The 24021-nt window shown below is 36.1% G+C and overlaps 1 protein-coding gene and 1 non-coding gene across 2 annotated transcripts; both read left to right on the top strand.

Moving 5' to 3' along the window:
- Positions 1-1832: 1832 nt before the first annotated feature.
- On the top strand, positions 1833-22410 carry mttp (microsomal triglyceride transfer protein). The gene is made up of 18 exons (XM_030139202.1): positions 1833-1893; positions 3344-3528; positions 4517-4660; positions 7364-7471; positions 8734-8850; positions 8951-9090; positions 9170-9320; positions 10901-11058; positions 13315-13483; positions 14225-14332; positions 14719-14931; positions 15032-15243; positions 15361-15458; positions 15707-15828; positions 15919-16146; positions 17569-17693; positions 21168-21338; positions 21428-22410. The coding sequence occupies exons 1-18, from the start codon at positions 1833-1835 to the stop codon at positions 21573-21575; spliced, it is 2658 nt and encodes an 885-aa protein (XP_029995062.1). The 3' UTR covers positions 21576-22410.
- Positions 14373-14446, top strand: trnai-aau (transfer RNA isoleucine (anticodon AAU)). The gene has a single exon. It is a non-coding gene; the product is annotated as a tRNA-Ile (tRNA).
- Positions 22411-24021: the final 1611 nt, after the last annotated feature.

Genomic DNA, 24021 nt, shown 5'->3' on the forward strand with positions numbered 1-24021 from the left:
GGGAAGTCCTACACACTGTTAGTATGATGTTTTCCAATATTTTTGTCCAACTTGTGTATACTGAATCGATTTAGATTTTAATGTTTTCATATTTTTTACATACATATATTGCTTGTATGAAGTATGTTCTACCAAGCATATGAACACAGCTGTAGATAAAAGACCAATGAAGCTTTTTTTTAAAAAATGTTTTTAGTCCAGAAATTCTTTTATTCATTTGAACATTAAACCAGCAATATATTTACAAATACCTTTCAGCATATTGAATAGATGTTAAATATATGCCATTATATTCCATTTTATCTAAGCCTATAGTAGAGGCTTTACTGTGTGATCTTATCCAAATGATTAACATGTGATAGTAGGTGAGAAGTAGATTTGCTGATGAAAATGATGACTGATGCCATCTAGTGATTAAAGAATGGAAGTCTGTTTTTGCCTTCATTCACCATCTAAATGTTTGAAAGCATCTTATGAGTGAACACCCAGTAAAATACATATATGAATACACACATATATATATATATATATATATATATATATATATATATATGTATATATATATATATATATATATATGTATATATATAAGGTCAGATGTGTCTGTTTATATTTTCAAAACTTTGTAAACAACATATATTTAACTGTAATATATAAAAATAACACATTTTTAAAAGTAAATTGTGTATGCTAAATTATAAACTCAAAAGTGTCCTCTTTCATTGATAAGAACAATAAATCATTTGGTCATTAATGAATAAATGAACATTTCATCAACAAAAAATAATTACTTAGCTACTCAAACTTATTTTGAATAATATAAAATACAAAAGTTCTTAAAATGTTAACAAGGCTTAAACAAGATGACTGACAATAAAACTATTTTATGAATGTATCTATTGTGTTTTATATTTCAGGATTAATTGTCATTGTTTATTTTACATTTGTTACATCATGACTTATTTAATGTATTTTTCCAAAATAAATCTCATCTACCCCTGGGCTTCCTCCAAGTACCCCTGAGGGTACACCTACCTCACTTTGGGAACCCCTGGATAAGAATGGCTTTGTATCTGTTTTGATTAAAAAAAAAAAAAAAAAAAGGAATTTTCTTCTGCACAAAATTTACAACTGATACAAACACTAAATAAAAACATCCCATTCTTGATAATAAACCCTCCTGCAGTTAAAATACTCTACATTTTTGGCTCCAATGAGCTGTTGCAACCTGAGCCAATGTGGGCAGGTTTTACGCACAGACTTCCCATTTCCTCCAAGTCACACGCCACAAAGTCCTGACTGTTCATCCTGAAGGGAAATTAGGTGAAAGGTGTCTAAGATGTGGACGTTCCTCTTCCACCGCTCGGTAACTATAACTAAATGCTCATATATTTCACCAGTTTGCTTATTTTTAGAACTAAATTAACGTCAGTCAGCTGTTTGTTGGTCAGAGCATGTAGGTGAAGTTCGCATTTCAGAGCCCACATCTCTGCTGCCACTTCATTAATCCAATCATATCGATAATCCCATTTAATTGATTAATTTATCACATGGCCCCGCCCAGCCGCTGCATTAATAGAGGGGGGGGCTGGTTGTACCTATCAATAGTAGAAGTTCCTGTCAAATCTGTGCTCCTCAGGTTAATGATTTGCTGTTATCTCGTACTTAGTACTTGAGCGTGGAGTTTGGAGTCTGCCCTCCTCTCCGATAAAACATAATAGGAGAGGCTCGGACTCGCTTTGCCTTTCTTTTTGGCCCCTTTAGTGCCACCTCAGCCACTGGCTCCTGTTTTTGTGGGCTTTATTCATCTGGCTACAGAGAAAGGACACACAATGTTAACCTTTGTTGTGTTCTTGCTTTGTGCAGCCTCCACTGTCTCAGCCTCTGCCAAAGGTGAGTACATGGGACTTTTTTTTAATATCAGTACATAATTTGGATGTATGGGGCCTCACAGATCCTTCAACAGATCTATTAATCAAGCTTAAATGGTTTTATTTGGATTGAGAGATCATCTAGTATATCTAGTTTTGATTTGATTACAGTCTGATGTGGTAGGTTTTACATTCTCGACACTCCATTGATAACAAATCAGAACCTGATGATGATTTTATAAGATCTTAGTCTGAGCTTTTGCAACAAAACAAGCCTAATTTCACAGTTAAATCACTATAATTAAATTGATCTGATTGAGTGATGTTCCAGAGCCTTCAATGCCATTATCCTGTTAGTTTTTATTAGAGTAGGTCCACATAGAACCATTAGTGATATCACTGGGATAAAAGGTTAAAAAGTCCAAATCATATTGAAACAGGTCATATCTGTGTTGCAGGTTGTTCTGCTACTGCTTGGTTGCAAATGTAGCAGCCCGGTCACAATGAACTTTTATTTTGATGAAAACTGGCACCACGCTCCTCAGTTGCTGTTGATGAAATCACATACTGACACGTCAGTCGTATTGTCACACTGACTGTCACTCTGTGACCTAGAGCTGGTTCTAATAGAAAGTCATTAGTAGAGCAGAGGAGACGCTTATCTTTACTCACACTGAACACACCCAGGGAGATTGGCTGTTGATTGAATGATCGTAGTGCTATTCTAAAGGGATATTTGTGCATGGAGAGAGAAAAATGAAGAAATGTAGTTTATTGTGTCTTAATTTAAAAGCGACTAACTATAGAATGTTTGGAAACTTAAAACATTTCACTAAACATTGCTAGCTGTGGATCACTGCACTCGGTGTGTGTAATACAGACTACAGGTTTTGATTGGTTTCATTGTATAAAACCCTCACAATAACACACTGAAATCATGATATTTCTGTTACTAGCAATGAGCACAGACCACTCCAAATGTGTACCGTATTTATTTCGAACATGCAAAGAAACAAAATAAAACAAAACAAAGCAAATTAAGACAAAAACAAAATAACATTTAAATAAACAAAATCTGTCTTCAAGAACGTGCAAGTCTGAATTTTGCATGGTCGAAAAGGAGTAGGAAGAAGTATAAACTTAGTTGTGCAGTGGAAAGAACAGAACACTACAATGAAATTGCACTGATAAATAAATAAATATGTCTTAAAAATTCATTGCAGTTTCAAGTTGCAAGTGTGCAATTTCAGTACATGCTCAAATCAAACCAAATGTAATGAATGAAAAGTTTATTTTCAGTCTAAAACCATATTGAATGTTCTGCGAAGACATTATATACAATGTTCCTCTAAGTCTTTAGTGTAAGAAGAGACTCCACATGTGAACAATGCTGCAGATCCGACAGAGGATCATGTTCGTTTTCTTTTAGCTCGTGTTTATTCTCTTGCTGTGTTGTGTGTGTGTTTCTTCAGGTGCCGCTGGACCACGGCTGAACAACAACCAGCTGTACAAATTCAGTTACACCACCGATGTGCTGTTGGACAGGACCCGGGGGTCAAAAGAGGGCAGCGCTGGCTACAGGATCCACACTGATGTGGATGTCAGCCTGGTCTGGAGAGACCCGAGCAGCAAGGATGAACAACTGATTCAATTTGTAGTACGTCAGAAGTGATTTGACAATACAATGAATATATGCACTGTTGCCCATAAAATAGGAATAATTTAGTTTTCAGACATATTTCTCTATTCATTCCTATTTATACACATCATAATCACCTTTGACCTGGTGCAGTGATTATATACTGAGTCCTAGTTACACTTAATGTATCAAAAATAAATCACATTTTCACATTCAGGTAAGGTAAAAGTATGTTAACCCCACAAACATAATAAACCACAAACGTAATAGAAATGTGCAACTTTTAACGTAATAATCCCACAAACGTAATAACAGTTGCCTACCACAAATGAAATATCTCATTTCCCATAATAATTATTATTTCTGTGGGGATTTATTCCGTTTGTGGTACGGTAAAAATATTCAGTTTCCAAAATTGTAATAACTTGCCACAAATGTAATAAATTAGTCATTCATTTTTCTTTTTCTTCCCATTTATTCTTGTCCTTTGGTTACTTGCCTTTTTAGAATGATCAGATGTTGCTGTTACACCACATGGTACTAATTCCAGATTAATAGGTGTTTAATTACAAATACAAGTGGAGGAACAAAACAGATGTTGTAAAGGTTTTATTATAAAAGCGTCAGTATTAACTGGATATTATTTATTCTCATTCAGTGTAATAGAAGCCTATGCTTGACCCATGTAAATAAAATGTGTGGATATGATTATGATAATGGAGAGGGTAGGAGCACACTGTGGGAAAATGAGATATGACGTTTGTGGTAGGTTACTGTTATTACATTTGTGGGAAAGTTATTACATTTATGGGATTATTACATTAAAAGCTGCAAATTTTTATTGCATTTGCGGTTTAGTATGTTTGTGGGAGTTATTACGTACTTTATTTCAGCTTTATGGCCAACTGTGTAGAATAATCCATGTAACAAATATATAGGTTTGATTGCAAATACCTGGTGGTGTGTTGATGAAAGGTCTTCACATTTTCTAACCTATCATTAACAGATCTCAAATGTGAGGTTCGAGCATGTGTCCCCTCGATCTGAGAAAAAGAACATCATCCATGGATCCACAGCAGAAAGCCTCATGGGAAAGACCAAACTTGCAGCTTTGACAAAACCTTTCTTGGTGCATCTGAAAAATGGAAAGGTAAGATGTTTAGTCCCTCAGCAGCTGTAATCTAATGTGTTTTAAACTGGATGATTTTATTGGCTTTCATTATAGAATAAATATGTTGTATACACCTGGTTCATATTTCATACACTGTACTGTTACCTGTGACACATTCATGGACCCGGAGTGATGTTATAAATACAGTAGTGTAAGTGTACAGTTCTGTTGTTTTAGTGTGTGAATTAGCTTAAATTTTCCGTGTGTTTGAGTGATGACGCTGGCAGGGGAAGCACCCGTCAGATGTGGATGTACAAAGGTCAACAGGTTCAGACAATCTCTAAATCTCTAAGAACGACTGTGAGACGTTTGTCCTCCTTTCTCATTCTCTATTATCTCTCTGCTCTTTCTTTATATGAACAAATAGTGCGTAATTACCACAAAAACAACAACACAGATTGTTTTTTTTCATTTAAAAGCTGAGGAGATTAATGATATTAACACTGGTTTATTGCTAAATCCAGAAACTTGCCAGCTAAAATGAAGATCTTTTGGTAACTTTTATTGTTTCCAAACATCCACAGGCCACTTTGATAATCTCTAATTTGTGAATTTTGTTTTGTTTTGATATTTTTAGGCTATGTTATTAGTCACAAATAAGAGCTTTGGCAAGGTTGTTAAAAAAAAAAAAAAAAAAAAAATCCATTTGTTTGATTAAACAGTATGAACACCTACTGTGGAGACCAAAATACAGCATTATTAATTGATTATGAATATTTATGCAAGTAATAAAAACCAGACTCAGAATTAAATCATACAATTAAAATTATAATGCCCCATAAGGCTTTGGTAAATCCTGTATTAATTATTAATATGGCAATTTAAAGGCTTTATAATGAGTAGCATCTCAGAGTGGTGCCATGGGTTGAAATGCAGAGTGTAGTTTTATATTTTGTATAGTGAGTGTAGTATTTATTTATTTATAGTATATTATATATCATGGAAGAGGATTATGGCCCCTGGAAAAAAAAAGGTCATATATATATATATATATATATATATATATATATATATATATATATATTTTTTTTTTTTTAATTATTATTATTCGGAGATTAAAGTCAGAATTCAGACAATAATAGAATTCTCATAATAATAATAATTTAAAAACATATATGGGACCTTTTTTTTTGTTTTTCCCGTGGCCCTAATCCTCTTCCGTAATATATAGAATATAGTAAATTATTAAAATGAGGCATTGTTGAAAAGGAGTCAGAAGAAGTGTTTGTTGTCATGCCTGATTTATCTGTTTTTCTACTTTCGCTATAGATTTACTTAAAAAAAAAAGAAAATAAAACTCAACTTTTCACTGCAGCATCTATCATCGTCACAAAAACAAATGTGTTATTGATGTGTATGACCTGAAAATACTGTGTATTATATTCTATCTCTTAGACCAATGATTAATCAGTAATAACAGGTTTTTTTGTTTTTGTTTTTTTTAATTATCAGTTGCAGTAAAAGTTGATGCCAATGGTGGTTGATAAGTAATAAGATTCTTACCTTGAAACACTAACTTTGAAAGAAAGTAATAGCTGAAAACATTTATAGAATTTGTTTGATGTTTAGTGCCAAATTTATTGATTAATTCCTCTGAGGTTAAGGTTCAGAGATGCAGTTTTACTCTATGTATGTATGTATGTATGTATTTAGATTGTTTCTACACTGCTGCCCAGAAAACTGGAATAATTTTGTTACCACATTCCTCTTTTTATTTCTTTTTATAAACATGAATAATCACCTTTGACCCAGTGCAATGATTGCATACTGAGTCCCAGTTACACTTCATTTATCAAAAACAAATCATGTTGTCATAGTCATTTCAGAAGAAAAGGTCATATTGCATTTCATGTGGGCAACAATGTGATAGAGTGAAATATTGTTGATTTGTGTAGCACATTTTCTGGGGGAATGGCAGGGATGATATCTGCCTATTTATTGGTTATTAGCTTCTTCCTACGCTAAGCATTCATTCATTTTTGTTTTTTCAGTTCTTTCTTTGGATTAACAATTTAGGGAGAAGTAAAGTTTAGGAGGAAGAGACGTGTGAAACGGGGTAGAGCAGTGTCTCCCCCGCTGTTGTTAATTTATTTATAATGCTGACAGGCTGGCAGGAAGATACACAGAGTAGCACTGGACAATCTATTTATGGTGGTCCTATCTGATATTGTGGTGGGGCGCCTCAAATAAATCACATACTGTATGGGAGAAACTGTAGAATGATGTATTCAGCTGTTTTCTGCACCGAGGGTCAGAACACATGGTCCACTACTGAACCGTACTAAAGGTCATTGGAGAAATGTTCACTGTAATATGTTTCCCATAATTTAAGGAGCTCTGTGAGTTCTGAGTCGATTAAAAGGTCATCTATTTTTTTTTTAATCTCTGTCAATCCTGAAACTCTAAAAACCCATTTGCCAAAGCTGGAATGAATTTCCTGTGGTGGCAGCAGGATTACAGCTTTATTTTTGATGTACACTTCAAAGAATATGTTTATTTCTGTATGTGTGTCGTGATTGTAGATGATGCCATGTCTCTGTACAAGTATGAAAGGGAAAACTGACACCTGACTGTCTTCGTGAGCTGCAGCATGTACTCTAGTTGTGTCACATAGTCGCTTTATTTTAGTACCCATTGTCTGAAAGATTACAATTGGCTTCTTTTTCTTATATTTTTTTGTAGGTGAAAGCGTTTTATTCTTACTGGACTGAGCCTGCGGTCATCAAGAACATAAAAAGAGGAGTTGCCAGTTTACTGCAAGTACAGCTCCATACCGGGAAGGTTATAGAGGTAAATAATACAATTCTGTCTTAACCCTTTAAGCGCCAAAGTCACAATATTGCAACAAAATACATAACAAACTAGAAGCACTCGGAGAGCGCAGACCTCCGCCAAGGCCGATCAGTGGGGCCCCCCCATGTGCCCCCCCACCCCCAATCACCACCAAAATTTAATCATTTGTTCCTTGTGCCGGTATCAACATTTCCTGAAATGTTCATCCAAATCCGTCCATAACTTTTTGAGTTATCTTGCATAAAGACAGACAGACAGACAGACAGACAAACCAACGCTCCTCCTTGGCGAAGGTAATGAAACAGACCATAGCTCCAGATAGAGTTGCCAAATCTTGTTACCACCTCCCACCAATAGATGGCGAACATGTGCCCCTTTAATCCTGGCACCATGTCAGGGCACGTTTCAATTCAAAGTGAAGAAGAAAATCTAGTTTGAAAGGTGTGGTCCCATGCTGGTTTAGTTAGCAAGTAAAGTTTTTTACCCCACCCCCCGAAGGGGAGGCAAGAGGTATTGTTTTTGGTTTGTTTGTTTGTTGGTTGGTTTGTTAACACTCTAGCAGCAAAACTATTGGTTAAATTCATACCAAATTGGGTTTATAGATTGCCAGTGACCCAGAATAGATCTCATTACATTTTGGGAAAAACAGGTCAAAGTTTAAATCTTTTGTGATTTTTTTAAATCCCCCCCCCCCATTTTGCTTATAATGGGGGAAATTTCACATTTCTATAAAAACAACAATTTTGTTTAAATTTACTTGAAACTTGGAACGTATATAGACGCGATTGATATGCTGACATCACCACACACACAGACATGATCACATCAGCTGGATCCATGCAAAATTGAGCTACAATACGTGTGAGCTACTAATGTTTTAGTGCATTTATTTTAAGGATAAATTGATAAAAAGAAAACAAAACCACAAAGAAAATTTCCATGTAAATATGTTCAAAGTTCAATTTTATGCAATGTTACGCAATCCAATATGGCCGCCATCCTATGTCGTTACAATATGCAAATTAGTCGAGTAAATTTACCCCCATCATAAACTTTGGGTCACACCTAATTATTTTGTTCTCATTTAAATTATGACTTTAACTCTCACCATGTCCAAGTTCCAACTTTTTGAAATTTTGAGAGCAAAATGAAATATTTTTTGAAAAAAAACTCTGGCACCTAAAGGGTAAATATTTGCTTATGTTTCCTTAGTTAGTGCTTATTTGTAATATGTTATACGTGACTCATGCCTGGGGCAGAATGACGTGTCCGGAAGGTGCACAGTTGAGTACAAGGCAGTTAAAGGTCAAGTAACAAGAACCAAGATCCTGGACACATGCAGGACACCAGAGACTGGATTCACCACACATATTCAGGTAAATCCATCTTCACATTAACCCACAGTGCTGAAGTATCAATTATACTCACTCACTAACACATCATGCAACACTATGCCCTACCCCCTAATCCTCTCAGGTTTTGGGTGTGAGCAGGAAGTCTAGTTCTGTTACAGTTTTCACACTTGAAGATGGTTTCATCCGCTCGGCCGTGGCTGAAGAAACACACTTGCTGGTTCTCCGCGCCCGTAGATCTACTGCTACGAAAGTCGTGTCCAAGTAAATACACGTACTTTTTTTTTTTCCTTAATCTGTGTTAGATGAGCTGATTTGTAATTTTGCTTGTCTTGCTTCCCAGGCAAACCTTCACATTGGTGGGAACAGAGGCAGGACCACTGGAGGCTGCTGGGAAAGATGTCACTGAGGTTGTCAAGTCCATCGACGCCAAACTGGCAGCTGTCGGTATCGTTGCAGAAAAGGTCAAATCCAAATGCAAGGGCTGTCCATCAGTGAGTACCTGACCTCAAAAATTTACAGTCACATTTAATTCACATTCAGTCATTTTATCATAGAGAGACATTAGAAATTGATGCATAAAACAAACACACAATGTAAAAATGACATTGCATAAAAAGTCTAAACTGAGATCTACTACAAGTGACAAAATGATGAATAATAAATAGCATCCAAGGAGATCAATAAAACCTTTGTTTATGCTTTATGAACATATATAATGAATACAGTCAGTACAATCAGAGAAATATGACAAAAACTGTTGCAAATATATAATTTAGAAACAATGGCACATATAGCCTTTGTCAAATACTTGATTTGCTGCTGTTGAAATGTCCTTCATACCAACAGCAGTTTTGATGTTTTTATTAGTTTTTATTCTTTCAGTTTGGCTATTGATTGCAGATTAGTTTTTCGAGTACATGCATAGTTTATTTTTATTTTTAGGAATCCACTTATGTATTTGAGTTAGTTTCTCATTTTTTTTAAATTTAATTTTAGTGTTAGATTTAGGTGTAATGAGGAAAGGCTGGATTACATTTAATATTTTATTTTTTAATGTAGTCATTTATTTTTAATGTAGTATTTTATTTTATTTTGTTTAATTTTTTTAATGTAGGGCTTTTTTTCTGTGGCACTTTGAGATTCCGTTGAATGAAAAGTGCTTTATAAATGCATTTATTATTATTATTATTATTATTATAGAAACTGAAAAAGATGGTGTGAAAGAATGGGTCAATGCACCTGAGAAAAAATTGACTTGGGGGATGACTGTACATTGTACATGTAAAATGCCATGATGTATTTTATCCCTCCAAACTTTTCTCTTTCATTCTTTTCTTTTTCTAAAATCAAATAAACATATTTGCAGAAAAAAAAAGATGATATGAAAGAATGAATCATGCCAGGTCATATATTTTGCAAAACCATGTTATTATTGGTGAAAAGTGTAAATGAAGTTAGTTTTACCTGCACTAATATCAAGTTGAAGTTGCGCTGTGCATTGTACTGTATTTTTAATTGTCTAGTTAAAAATTCAAATTTTTTTATTTACTCAACTGAATTATGTTTTCACCATTAATTTTAGAATAGAATAGAATAGAATAATTTATTGTCATTGCATTGTACAATACAACAAAATTTAAAAGCTCTTCACTGGTCATTCACTTCCACACACACACACACACACACACACACACACACACACACACACACACACATATACACCCACTCATTTAGACACCCACACATGCAGATATCAAATGAATAAATACAGTGGTAAAGTGCATGAGAAATAAAGTGCAATGCAGTGATAAAGAAAAACAAGAAAAACAAGAAAATGAACTCACACTTCTACTGCTGCTAAAGTCACGTCCAGGTCAATCAGTGTGTTTTTATGGTAACATCTGTTCTGTCTTTACACTATAAAGCTTGACAAACCTTAAGTCTGAAATTAACACTTGGGAATGACATATCCCTACATTAGTAAATACATACATGTGTTCTGTACAGTAATTAGTGACTGAAGAAGATCGTCTGTCTGCTAAGCCCTCGTCCCCTGTGTTTTGCCTTTTAGCTTCTTGAACACTGGCAGTCTCAACAGAAGCTGCTGGAGCCAACGAGCCTGTCCAAGGCCTCGGCTCCTCGCAGCTTCTTGGCCCTCATCCAGAGTATTCGGAAAGCGTCCAAGGACGAGATCCTCAAAGTGCTGAAGAGTGCCAGCAAGACATCTCTGTAAGCAGACCTCGCCTAGTTTCCTATATGTAACTGACATGAGTGGGCTGAAAAGTTCATAGGTTGACCGTAATGCTGTTGGAGTTCTGCATCCTTTTTGTACCAGTGTGGTGGGACTTTTCATTTAAAAGCTTTCATCTTTGAGGGAAAAACAATCAAGAGTTGAAACATTGGCCTGTTTGCAACATCAAAAAAGTGTCAGTGTGCTCCAGCCCTTTTAGGCAAAAAACACAAACAAACAAACAAAAAAAAACTCAACATGGATGTTTTTCCTCAGGTACTCAGTAATGCTACACTGCGATTTTTTTTTAACAAATACCATCAGTAGTCACTTTTCCATTTGACATATAAGTAAAACTTTACCGATATTTACTAAATGTCGAAAAAACAGAAGTGGGTAATGTCAGTTTTTCTATTAAATCACAAATGCGATGATTTGTTTATTTATTATTGCGAGATGACACGAGAAGTCATTCCGTAAACATGGCAATGCACGTAAATATCGTGTTGATTTACAGATACAGGGGTTGGACAAAATAATGGAAACACCTTCACCTGAAGATGATAATGCCCCAATCCATACAGCTAGAATTGTTAAAGAATGGCATGAGGAACATTCTAATGAAGTTGAGCATCTCGTATGGCCGGCACAGTCCCCAGACCTCAACATTATTGAGCATTTATGGTCAGTTTTAGAGATTCAAGTAAGATGTCGATTTCCACCGCCATCGTCTCTAAAAGAGTTGGAGGGTATTCTAACTGAAGAATGGCTTAAAATTCCTTTGGAAACAATTCACAAGTTGTATGAATCAATACCTCAGAGAATTGAGGCTGTAATTGCCGCAAAAGGCGGACCTACACCATATTAAATTATATTTTGTTGATTTTTTAAGGTGTTTCCATTATTTTGTCCAACCCCTGTATATTCATTATTATATTTATTACCCCTCTATACCATACTAAATTAAAAAATGGTTTGGTTTCCAGGTGTGTCCACATATCATGTTTCTTTTAAATCTCTTCTTCGCTTGTTGTAATGTCTGTCAACATCTGTTTTTTTAATTCACCTGACTCTAGTTGTGGAAAAAGGTCTTTCCATTGCAGTTTTGTGTGATATACCATTTGCGCCATGCTCAAAAAACCACCTCTTGCCAGTGCAACAACTTTTAATCGAAAAAATAGTTTTGGCGAAATTGTCGTTTTTCCATTAGGTACATTTTTATGCGGAAGTTATATTTGCGCGATTTGAGGGTCAATGAAAAAGCGACTAGTGTTTATAATATAACATGGAATCAAGAAATACAAATAGACTAAAGGGTTGAATATGTGTATTGATCATCCTTTATAGTCAACCTCCCTAACCTTTCAACCTACCTTCTCCTACCTCTGACTCTGCTGTATCATTAAAACATTTAATGACATTCCAAGCTTTAAACAACAGAGCAAAGACATTGGTAACATACCATAGATACTGAAAGAAAACCTACATCTGTACAGACTGAGTCACTCACTGAATAAAATTTTCATACTCCTTCATACACACCAGTATTAAGGTATCATCAGGTTTTCTCCTTCAAACTAAAACTCAATCGTGTCATTTTCTTCACATGCTGCATACACTAAACCACAAATCAGTTCAGTTTTTATTCAGTTTGTATCGTCAATAGTTGTATTAAAGAGGAAGTCTGAACCATGGATCAACAAACAGCAAACTTAGCAAACACAAGAATATGAGAGAGTAACTTCATGCCTTCATAATGCTCATAATCAAACTCAACAGCGAAGTGTAAATGCTGAAATTACAGCATCGAACATGATCCCTTCTTTCTACAGCTGTAGTAAACACAAAAATGCTTCAGTTTGGAATCACTTTGTCACTTTATTTTTTACTATGAAAATTGTTTCACGCTTGTTTTCATTCTCAACTTGGCCTTGGTGTCAGTTTTCAACACCAGCAGACCTGTCAGATTGACTCTCTACTCCCTCTAGTGGTCACTTACACACAGTGACGCATCAACCTGTGGCTGAGAGTAAATTCAGTTCATTCATTTCACTAATACAGTACTCTGACATCTCTGGCATAATGTCAGAACTCTATTTTCTAAACACTGTGATGATACATGAGATCATTTTGAATATTTTAAATTATAAATACTACATATATTCCCTTAAAATCAAACTTAACTATGAAGATTATAGTCAGGTGTCCAGCAAACGTCATCTTTTCCGTATTAACTTGTGTCTGCTGTTCGTCAGACCTCAGGTTGTGGACGCAGTGACCTCCTCTCAGACTACTGCGTCTCTGGATGCTATGCTTGAGTTCTTGAACTTCACAGATGCCAAAAGTTTTGTTCTGCAGGAGAGGTTTCTCTATGCATGTGGGTTTGCCTCACACCCCAATGAGAGAATGCTGCGGGCTTTGCTGGTGAGTGCACTGTTGTTGTCAGAAGTTCATAACAATGTGAAGCTTTTGTATGTATTTCTGTAGCTACTTTCAAAGAACTCCTAGTGTAGACAGCTGTCTTGCTAGCTTTCTAATCATTTCTTTTTCAAGAAATTGTAAATGAAAATACAGATAATGCTGGCTGCACAGGGAATTGCTCCTTTCGGATAATAAAGTTTTTTCATTCTTAATTAACCAAACTTGTTGCACTGCTCAAAGGTTGTGAAGAAGATAGTGCTGAAAATCTGTAAGTGCAGAGTAGGGGTGGGCGATATGGGCAAAAAAAAAATCTTGATTATTTTTTAAAATTTCCTGATAATGATAATCTGATGATATCCTTTAAAATGTGAATTTCTTTCTTTCTTTCTTTCTTTCTTTCTTTCTTTCTTTCTTTCTTTCTTCTTCTTTTTTTTTTTTTTAACAAGAAATGCTTTAAAACTCTACTTGCTTACCAGAACATCTATGGATAGACACAGCGTTTCAGAACAACAGCTCTTGTTTGTTTTTAAAGTGCTTCATACAGCTTCTGCAAAACATGGGGTGGCTAATGTATGTGGGGTAGGGGCAGTAGTTATATACGTGGGTGTGCGGTCCATAACTAATGTAACTCATTCCTTTACAAAAGACTAGTTGCAACATATTTGCATTCACTTAATATTGTGATTTGCTTAAATAATATGCTAACGGCCAGTGTTTTCAGTAAACTCTATGTTTCTTTTTCAGGATATTTCTAAGGGGAAGATCAGCAAAATTGACATTAAAGAGTCAGTGGTGATCATTATGGGAGCGTTAGTCCACAAGCTCTGTCAGAAAGGAGGATGCAATTTGCCAGTAAGTGTTGTGAAATAATGTTGATCATGATGGTCAATGTGGCCAGTTAGCTCAGTTGGTTAGAGCGTGGTGCTAATAACGCCAAGGTCGCGGGTTCAATCCCCGTACGGGCCAGTGTAATTTTGAATGGTATGTTAGTGCAACAGTAAGGACTGAAACCTTTCTGTCTGCAGTTTGCATGTTCACCTCAGGTACTCCCACTATTCAAATACATGCAGGTTAATTGGTTGATATAAATCAAATGTATTTGTGAAATAGTTGTTCATCTAAATGTGTCATGTCAACATGAGAGTTACAGCTCAAAAATATGATCAACTGTGTTTCCTTTGTTGAGAAGTGCAATATATGACTAACTAATGTTCTTCTGCTTTACGTTCACCTCTCAGACAGTGGTTGAGGTAAAGAAACTGATTTTAAATGGTCCTGACAGCACAAAAGTGGAGTCTGAGGTCCAGATGTACCTTTTGGCTCTAAAGAACTCTTTACTACCGGAGGCCATTCCCATTTTTACTAAGTACGCAGAGTCAGAGGTGGGAGCTTACAGCACTATTGCCCTCACCGCCCTGCAGAGATATGATGTCAGTCTCATGACCGATGAGGTAAAAAATAAATAAATAAATAAAACTGTGAGAGTGTTAATGCTATGTGTGGTTAACATGTAACAGAAATTCAAAGATTTTTCTGTTTTTTCCATTTTAGGTGAAATATACCGTCAACCGGGTTTACCACCAGAATCGCAGGATCTATGAGAAAAATGTGAGGGCTGCTGCTGCTGATGTCATCCTCAGTAGCAACCCCTCGTACATGGAGATCAAGAATCTGCTCCTGTCCATCGGAAACCTGCCTCACGAAATGAACAAATACATGCTGTCGAAGATCCAGGACATCCTGCGCTTCCAGATGCCTGCAAGGTGTGTGATCAGACTCTAAGTGAACCACAAAAGAACAGAATATTTTCACAAAAATGGGGAAAGTGATTTAGCCTTTATGCCCTTATATATAATTCTTTTTTTTTTTTTTTTTTTTAGCAAAGTTATTCAACAGGCTATGAGGGACATGGTTTCCTACAACTATGACCGTTTTTCAAAAGTTGGGTCATCATCTGCTTTCTCTGGATTCATGGCACGTGAGTAATCATCTCCAATTTCTCGGCTCAAAATATTGTCAAAACAAACACTATATCAGCATGATATAATATGAAACAAAGAGAATGAGATGAGAACATAAAGTATATTAAAGATCATTTAATCTCCTTCCTGTATGTTTTTTGCAATAAGATGAAGAGAATCAACATTTGCATACACGGTGATCGAGTCCTTTTGACAACAGAGCTGAAAACATGAATGTGTGACTAAAATGATCCACCTTCTGCAGAATCGGCTGATGTCACCTCCACGTACAGTTTGGACATCTTGTATTCAGGCTCTGGAATCCTGAGGAGAAGCAACATGAATATTTATGGTGCTAGTAAAGGAGCAACGCTGCATGGACTGCAGGCAAGGATGACACAGTTAACAAGTCATTATATGTAATCATCATTCCAGTTGTGACGCAAATGTAATGTCTGCATTTCCTGCTTCTTCCAGGTGGCAATCGAAGCGCAGGGTCTAGAGTCGCTGATCGCTGCCACACCTGACGAAGGAGAAGAAGACCTGGAGTCATTTGCTGGGATGTCGGCTCTGCTGTTCGACGTCCAGCTGAGGCCGGTGACTTTCTTCAAAGGTTACAGTGATCTCATGTCCAAAATGTTCTCCATGTCCGGGGAGCCTATGAATGTAGTGAAGGGCCTCATCCTGCTGACTGACCATTCTGAGGTAAGGAGCTGAGTCTGTGAGGCACATTGAGTCGAAAGGTATCTGATTTGTAAATATGAACAGGAGAAAGTGACAAATGGACCAGATTTGGTTGTAGGATCCTTCTGGACTAGATGAGAGTAAAGAGCCGGCATTTGAGGTACAGCATTACCTGAGAAATGTGGCCACAGCTCTTCTTCAACGCAGCACAGTTTAAGAAAAACTACAGTGCCATAAACCAGAAGACAGGGGTGCTGCTACCACTTCTGGGCCCCATGAAAGCATAAAAGTTGTGAACCTGTTGTGGTCCATACATAACGTCACTTCCGCTAGTGCAGTGATTTTTTTTTTTTTTTTTTTTGGCTTATGACTCCATTTTAAAATCACAAATTTCTGGTGACCCCAGAACAGAGACATTTTTCAGCTAAAATTAATTTGTTTTGATCATGTAATAGTTTGCTATACTATGTTGCAAATAAATGTAGATTTTAGATGACATTTAGGCTATATAATGTATGTTATTATGGATGGAGGCAGAAAAGCCAGGTGTAGATTACTGCACAAAGTGAGAATTTTATTTTCCTTGGTCAGGATATGTACAGTCAGTCCAGCTTGGATTTACAAGGCTGATAATTAATACTGAAAAAACAATAACTCAAACTTTGAATTATGAAAGAGCTGCAGCATGTGAAACTGACCACAATGAACATTTGAAAGATAAACAGTACCACAGTGCTTCAGTTTCAGCTTCACAGTTTGTCATGTCTTTTATATATTGGGATTGTCTCTGTCAACTCACCATATATTTTTTATGAGTAAGTTTTTCTTAATTTTTATCAATTATTAGAAATTTCAGGTGACCCCAAGGTTGAAAAACGCTGCTAGTGGTAAACGAAACTGAAACTTAACATGCTTTCAACGTCCAACTACCCAACTTCTATGTCTCTCTTATACAGTGGACCTTATTCGAAATTTTCAGAAGTTCTAACCTGTATCCACTGGACCCCCTCCACTGCTCTATGGGCCCCCCACAAATGCTGGGCCCCATGAATTTGTCATGTTTACCCCCATTATCAGCGCTGCAGCCATAGAACAAGAGCTATTCTAAAAGGTTGTTGGTCATGTTGGAAAGCACCGACACACAATCTTTTTCCCCATTTTGTTTTGACCACTTGTTTCCTTCTTCAAATGCATGGAGTGTTTGTCCTCAGACTTGGATAGCGTATGACTTCATTTAATAACTTCAGTTGTCACACGCGTTATGATGCGAGTGTAAACACTGTCTAAATCTGTGCATCTCATCATCTCGTACAAGGATGTGGCATTTCTTTCCAGTTATAGTCCAGCTACTTTGAAAGTGCCGCTTTTTAAGTTCAGTATTATAATCAAACAAAACAAATTCTAATGAAACAGAGTAAGATGTAACAGTGTCTTTTCTTTCAGGTCATCCAGCTGCAGTCTGGGCTGAAGGCAAATGCAGAGTTTCAAGGAGGGTTAGCCATCGACATCTCAGGAGGAATGGAGATCAGTCTTTGGTACAGGGAGTCCAAGACCAGTGTCAACAACAGGTACAGAATACAAAGACACTGAGGACAATAATACAGCTGGTGCAGCTGTCTTTGACTTCCTCTACAAACATTAGCAAAGCATTTTATGTAATGTTTTGTGCTCTATCTTTGTGGGTCACAACCTCTAGTGCAACCATGGTGGTAAATGATAAATTATCTCACTCTGTACATTTCCATAATACTGTTTGTACAGTGTGGCGCAATACAACTTGCAGGGCAAAAGGCCTCAGTGATCGACAAGCGATTCTTAGGAAGCAACCTTTGTTTCAGATGTTCCAGCCATGTCACTCCACCTCAAATAGATGTGTGTTGATGTTGGATTTATGTGAACTTTAGCGGGTCTATAAGTGTTGTCTGATTCATTTGTTCCACCGGCACACTGGACACACTCCAGAATTGTGCTTCAAGCCCGTCTCATTTCTAGGTTTGTGTAGATATGACGTCAGTTCTGTCTGGTCCTCTATTTTAAAACATTACAGTCAATACACAACAGTAGCAGCTGAAAAAGGAGAACGTCATCATCGTGGTGTCAGATATCTTCATGGCATCTGGTGATGAAACAGGGTTTAAAGAGCAATGCCACATTTCTGACATTCAGGTGTGGGTAGGATTTTCAACATTGGTACTCTGTGTATTATCAAGTGAATTATGGTTCAAACTTGTTTTCACTGCACTAAATTGATTGTGGGATTTTAATTATTACTTTAGCTATTTATTACCTCCGCCAAGGAGGTTATGTTCTTGTTGTCGTTGGTCTGTCTGTCTGTCTGTCTGTGTGCAAGATAACTCTAAAAGTTATGGACGGATTTGGATAAAAATTTCAGGAAATGTTGATACTGGCACAAGAAACAAATGATTAAATTTTGGTGGTGATGGGAGGGGGGGGCACTGATCTGCCTTGGCGGAGGTCCGAGTGCTTTTCTGGTTATTTATGTGAGAGTTGTACATGTTTACTTAGTAGTTTTGCAGGAAAAAAAACACTTTGGATGCCACAAAATACTGGTTCTGACCATGAGATGAGCTGCTGCATTTCTTCGTTTTCAGGTTCTTTTAAAACAACTTTCACAAATACCATTTTAGACAGACCTGTGTGCAGGGGAATGGCAGAGGCAGGTGAATGGATCAGCATAGTTGTACCTCTTCCACTCTGATAATAGACTGGCAGGCTATCTATAGAAGCAGAACAAACCACACTGGCATCTTTGCCAAGGCATGTCTCTGCAGGCAAAGTTACAGAGGTTGGATTTTCGAGCAGTTGGCACAGGCTTTGACTTGAAATAAGGGAAGTTGTTGCATGGTCGTTGTACTCAGTTTGTTAGAGATTTACTGTCCCTCAGAACTACCAGGAAACATAGTGGTACAAATACATGTTGACAAATAAGACTCACTTGCCACATTTGCTCAGATAAAACCCTTTTTTAGGTGTATAGTCCAGTCCATCTGTCCACCCATCTATCTCTGTGTTTGTCAGTCCTCGTCTTTTCATGGTCATCAGATATGACCCGTGTCATACAAGAGGCTCCGTAGTGAACGTGGAATCACAGTCATCTTCTACAACATTGATTCACCAGTAAAACCCATGGAGTTGGATCAATGACAGTGGATGGACACACTTGGTTTATGTTTGGTTAATGATATCTTTACTGAAAAAGTCACTGTTTCTTTAGTTTTCTGTGTTTTGATATAATAACCTTTGAATTTTCTCTGAGTTTTCATGGACATCTAAATTAAGTATAGGAAATTAAATATAGGAAAATACAGGATTCACAGTGAAAAATGTAAAATACCAAGGTTAATATTGTAATAAATGGTGATGAATCACTTAAGAAAGGTTAAATAGAGAGAAAAATTCATTTGGGAACTGACACAAAATTAGCACTGGGTCTTTATGGGTTAACCAAGCTATGTAGGTTTTAAGTGAGGGTTGCTGATGCAAGGTTCAGCTTTTGATCAGACTTAACTGTTAATGTTTAAGTAATAAATAACTAAATTAGAGCGGGGTGATATGTCCAAACAATCAAAACAATCCCATTTTTTGACTATGGTTTTCTGTCTCTAAGAACTGAAGGCTCGCACATGTTTGAAAAATACTTTCTCTATTAAAACTAGAAAAGCACTTGGAGAGCGCAGACCTCTGCCAAGGCAGATCAGTCCCCCCAACCCGATCACCACCAAAATTTAATCATTTGTTCCTTGTGCCAGTATCAACATTTCCTGAAAATTTCATGAAAATCCGTGCATAACTTTTTGAGTTATCTTGCTAACAGACAAACAGACAGACAGTCAAACCCCGATGAAAACATAACGGCTACTGTCACTGTAAGACAACAGTGCTAATCGCTGCACCACCATGCTGCCTCTTTTTTTTAGTCATGACATATAGTTTTAATTTACCAGTTACAGTTGCGGAAAAAATTATTAGACCACCCCTTGTTTTCTTCAGTTTCTTGTTCATTTTAATGCCTGGTACAACTAAAGGTACATTTCTTTGGACAAATATAATGATAACAACAAAAATAACTTATAAGAGTTTAATTTCAGAGCTGATATCTTGACACTTTCCATGTTTTCTTCATAATAACCAAAATCATTTAAGTTTGTAGTTACATCAATATCTATGGCATTGTACTGACAAAAACAGTGCTTTTAGGCATTCCATGTTTTCCTTTCTGTCTGTTGTAGTCACATGATACACACAGGAGTTAGTACTTGACTGTATAACCACCACTATTGTGGAAGCTAATGGGAATCCGTATAAACAATAAACCATTGTTTTTGATGACTTTTGATGGTCTAATAATTTTTTCTGCAACTGTACTTGTTTCTGCATGTTCTCCGTGTCTGTGTGGGTTTTCTAAGTACTCTGACTTCCTCTAACCATCCAGAGGCATGCACCTTAATAGACTGATTGGTCAGTCTAAATTTGTGTCAATGTGAAGTGGAGGGTTGTTTGTCTGTATATGTCAGCCCTGCGATGAACTGGCTCCTGAGATTTAAGCGGTTTAGAAAATGAGTGAATGAAGGACTGAAGAAACACATTCACTATTAATATATTACAAGGCGCAAATAGGATGCAGTGAGTTTTTGTTGAGGAAGAACGGTCTCTAATATGGATTTTGCAATTTAGATATTTTTTTTACGATTTCAGGACGCAAAATCAAGGTAATTGACGCATTGCCCATTCTATATTTAAATAGATAAAATAATAAATCTGGATAACTGAAACTGCTCAAATCTAGGAAATTCGAGATGAAATTTTTGGTTTTGGATAAATTATTTACCCTCAAATTCAAATCTAGCTAAGAAACATATATTATATTATATTATATTATATTATATTATATTATATTATATTATATTATATTATATTATACATTGTCTTGTAAGCCATGTTACTAAAAGTCTGTAAAATGTAAATGAATTGAACTCAGCCTGAATGTTTCCCTAATGTTTTTTTCATTGTTGTGTTTTCAGGGGAGCATTAGTTGTCACTGGAAATGTTACTGTTGACATGGACTTCATGAGGGCTGGTGTGGAGGTCAGCTTTGAAACAGAGGCAGCACTGGATTTCATCACCACTGTCCAGTTCTCCGAATATCCTTTCTTGGTGTGCATGCAGATGGACAAAGCCACATTTCCAGTCAGGTACAGAAAACATGCAGTTGCTCTGAAGTTACTTCCTATAAATCAGCTACACAAAACCTAATTAAGATGTCTTAATGTTGTTCTTCCAGCGAATATGTGACCAAATATGAGGGCTTGCTATCAGGGAAGAGCGCCGTGTCGCATAAAAGCAGGAAGCAGCGCGTCCCCGGCTCTGAATTCCCCCTCCATCAGGAGAACTCGAACATGTGCAAGAAGGTTTTTGGCTCCAGCTGGTAAAGGAGAAGTCATGAACTATCCAAGAGGACGTCTGGTTCTTACTGTATGTGCAGATTTTCAGATCTGCTCAGTTGTGTCACTCGTTGCATTCAGGGACAGTTGTCACACCTCAGCCTCAACCAGTGAAACACCATCAAAGAAAAAATGGTGAATGTTTTTTTTAACACATGCAAAGTTTACATTCATGTGAGTATTTAAGTCATTTAAATTTTACGTTTTTATCAGGAAATCAGGAATTCTTGCATTGTCTTGTCATGTTTTTTAAATGTATTTATGATGGGTTTGATGGATAATACGCAGCATCAGTAGTAACACTGTAATTTCTCCCGATACATACTTAGTAAAGTAATTCACACTGGAAGATGTGGATAAAGTGTCTCCTTGAATAGAAATGCTCCTTTCTGTTTTTTAATTAAATGTGTTTACTAAAGAGGAGCGATTTATTATTGTGTAACTGTATGTGACTGCATCACTGTTCACACACATGAAATAACTTATGTACTGGACAAATGAAATCAAATACTTAAAATTTCATAATCACACTGGTAATTTGTACATGTTCCTAGAGAGACGGTATGTGGATTAACTTTACTTTTGTATCAACACTTGAATTTTTTTTTTTTTTTTTTTTTTTTTTTTTTTTGTATGTAGCTGTAATTGCTCTGTACCTACAGTATGTCTGAAAAAGTTTGGGTACTGCTAAGTCTTGAAAGCTTATCCAAGCCTGTGTTTCTATTTGTAGAAGTCAGTTTCTCAGATTTGAAACTGGCTGAAAATAAATATACACTGGAAACATTTTGCCTTTTGACTAAGGAATTCAACTGCACAAATGTAGAGAAGGGCTGAATTTACCTTCATTAAAGAAAAAACTACAATCATCTACAAATATATATATTTCAATAATGGAAAAGATGTTAGCTTAAGCATCCTGTAGTGCATATTTTGTCAAAGTCAACCAATTTGAACCTGGGATTATCATACATAATGGACATATAATCAATGTTTAAATAAAATATAACTTATAAGAGCAGCCTGGAGTTTACATGTAACACTGGTCTACAATTTTTTTTATTTTTTTTTAAGAAATTTTTTGACCCAGAGATTAAATATGTTAAATCTCATATTTTAATAAGATGTGAAATGAAATGACTAAAGTGCTGGTTTGCTGATGTTTTCAATGTACATGAAAAAGTATTATTACTCATATATATTGGTTTATATACATTTATACAATAGATTTTAAATCTTCCACTAGAAAGAACCTGAAAACTGAATGTATTGTAATGGGTAGATGGTGTTTTGATGTAGATCTGGTAGCTCTGAGACAAACATTCCTTTGGAGTAAAACCTATTCTTTCTTTGGAAGTTTCACTACTTTTATTCTGGAGGTGTTTTACTTGTAGACCAGTGTAACCAACAGTGGAGGTAAACCCAGTGCCGATGTCTGTGAGCATTTTCAAGAAAACAGGATGTACAGAGAACAGTAAATGACAAGGAATATTTTAAGATCATTTCAGGGTCTGAAATTCAACTGCTGTGCTTCACAATCATCAATGAAGTTCTTGTCTACTCCTAGGTATTGGTTTATACAGTACATCATATGCTCCTGAGACCCAGGAAAGTGAAGGTTTTAGCTTTTATTTTACATTAAACAATTGTCATGATTGGAAACTGCATAATACAATAGTTTTTTCAGATTTTTTTTTTTTTTCATTTATTTTTTTTTAATGGAGTGTCCTTTGCAATGGACAGCATTTTTAAAGTAAAACTGTCAAACTTTTGTTCCCTACAGAAGACAAAAATGCATTGCTGGGTCTCAGGAGGATATAAATATAGCTAGGAGGCATTTTTGCAATGTAAAAGTATGAATCACATTTACAGTATTGATTAAAAATTGTACATCAGGTACATGTATCCAGTTTCATTAAGATTCAAACACTTTAAGCCTCTGGAATGATCTGAAAAGTAGCAAAAGATGCACTGTTAGATGAAAACTGAACATACATTTCACAGTTATAATAATAATAATAATAATAATAATAATAATAATAAAAGTCTATCAGGGAACAATGAAGGGCTTAACATTAACAAAGCCCCTAAATATATAAAAGCAGTGCTAGAGCAGACTATATTACTGCGCCATCTTTATCTATTTAACCCTCATAATGTGGAGAAAATGGAGGCGTTCTAAACCTTTGGAGTTGTACTGTATGAATCAGGGTAGTGTTGGTAAAATGAATTCAGACCTCTCATTTCTATCAATAGTTTGTTTTGTTCCTGATGATACGAGCTGTACCGTAGAGGTTGAAATGCAATGTACACTTGTTGATCCAGGTGAGGCAATAAATCTTGACTTTTCTTGTGTCACAGCTGTGACATCAGAGCCCCTACTGGCATCCAAACACAACAACTGGGCCTTAATGTAGATTCTTTAGAAACCACCGAG

This window comes from Sphaeramia orbicularis, chromosome 1 (genome assembly GCF_902148855.1).
Source record: "Sphaeramia orbicularis chromosome 1, fSphaOr1.1, whole genome shotgun sequence".
NCBI classification, from domain to species: Eukaryota; Metazoa; Chordata; class Actinopteri; order Kurtiformes; family Apogonidae; genus Sphaeramia; species Sphaeramia orbicularis.

What these genes read in the sequence shown, in the direction of transcription:
- mttp (XM_030139202.1), top strand. Translation starts at nt 1,833, where the DNA reads ATGTTAACCTTTGTTGTGTTCTTGCTTTGTGCAGCCTCCACTGTCTCA. An exon ending in AATGCAAGGGCTGTCCATCA is followed by an intron (nt 9,321 to 10,900) that starts GTGAGTACCTGA and finishes TTTGCCTTTTAG; the next exon opens with CTTCTTGAACACTGGCAGTC. An exon ending in AGTGCCAGCAAGACATCTCT is followed by an intron (nt 11,059 to 13,314) that starts GTAAGCAGACCT and finishes GCTGTTCGTCAG; the next exon opens with ACCTCAGGTTGTGGACGCAG.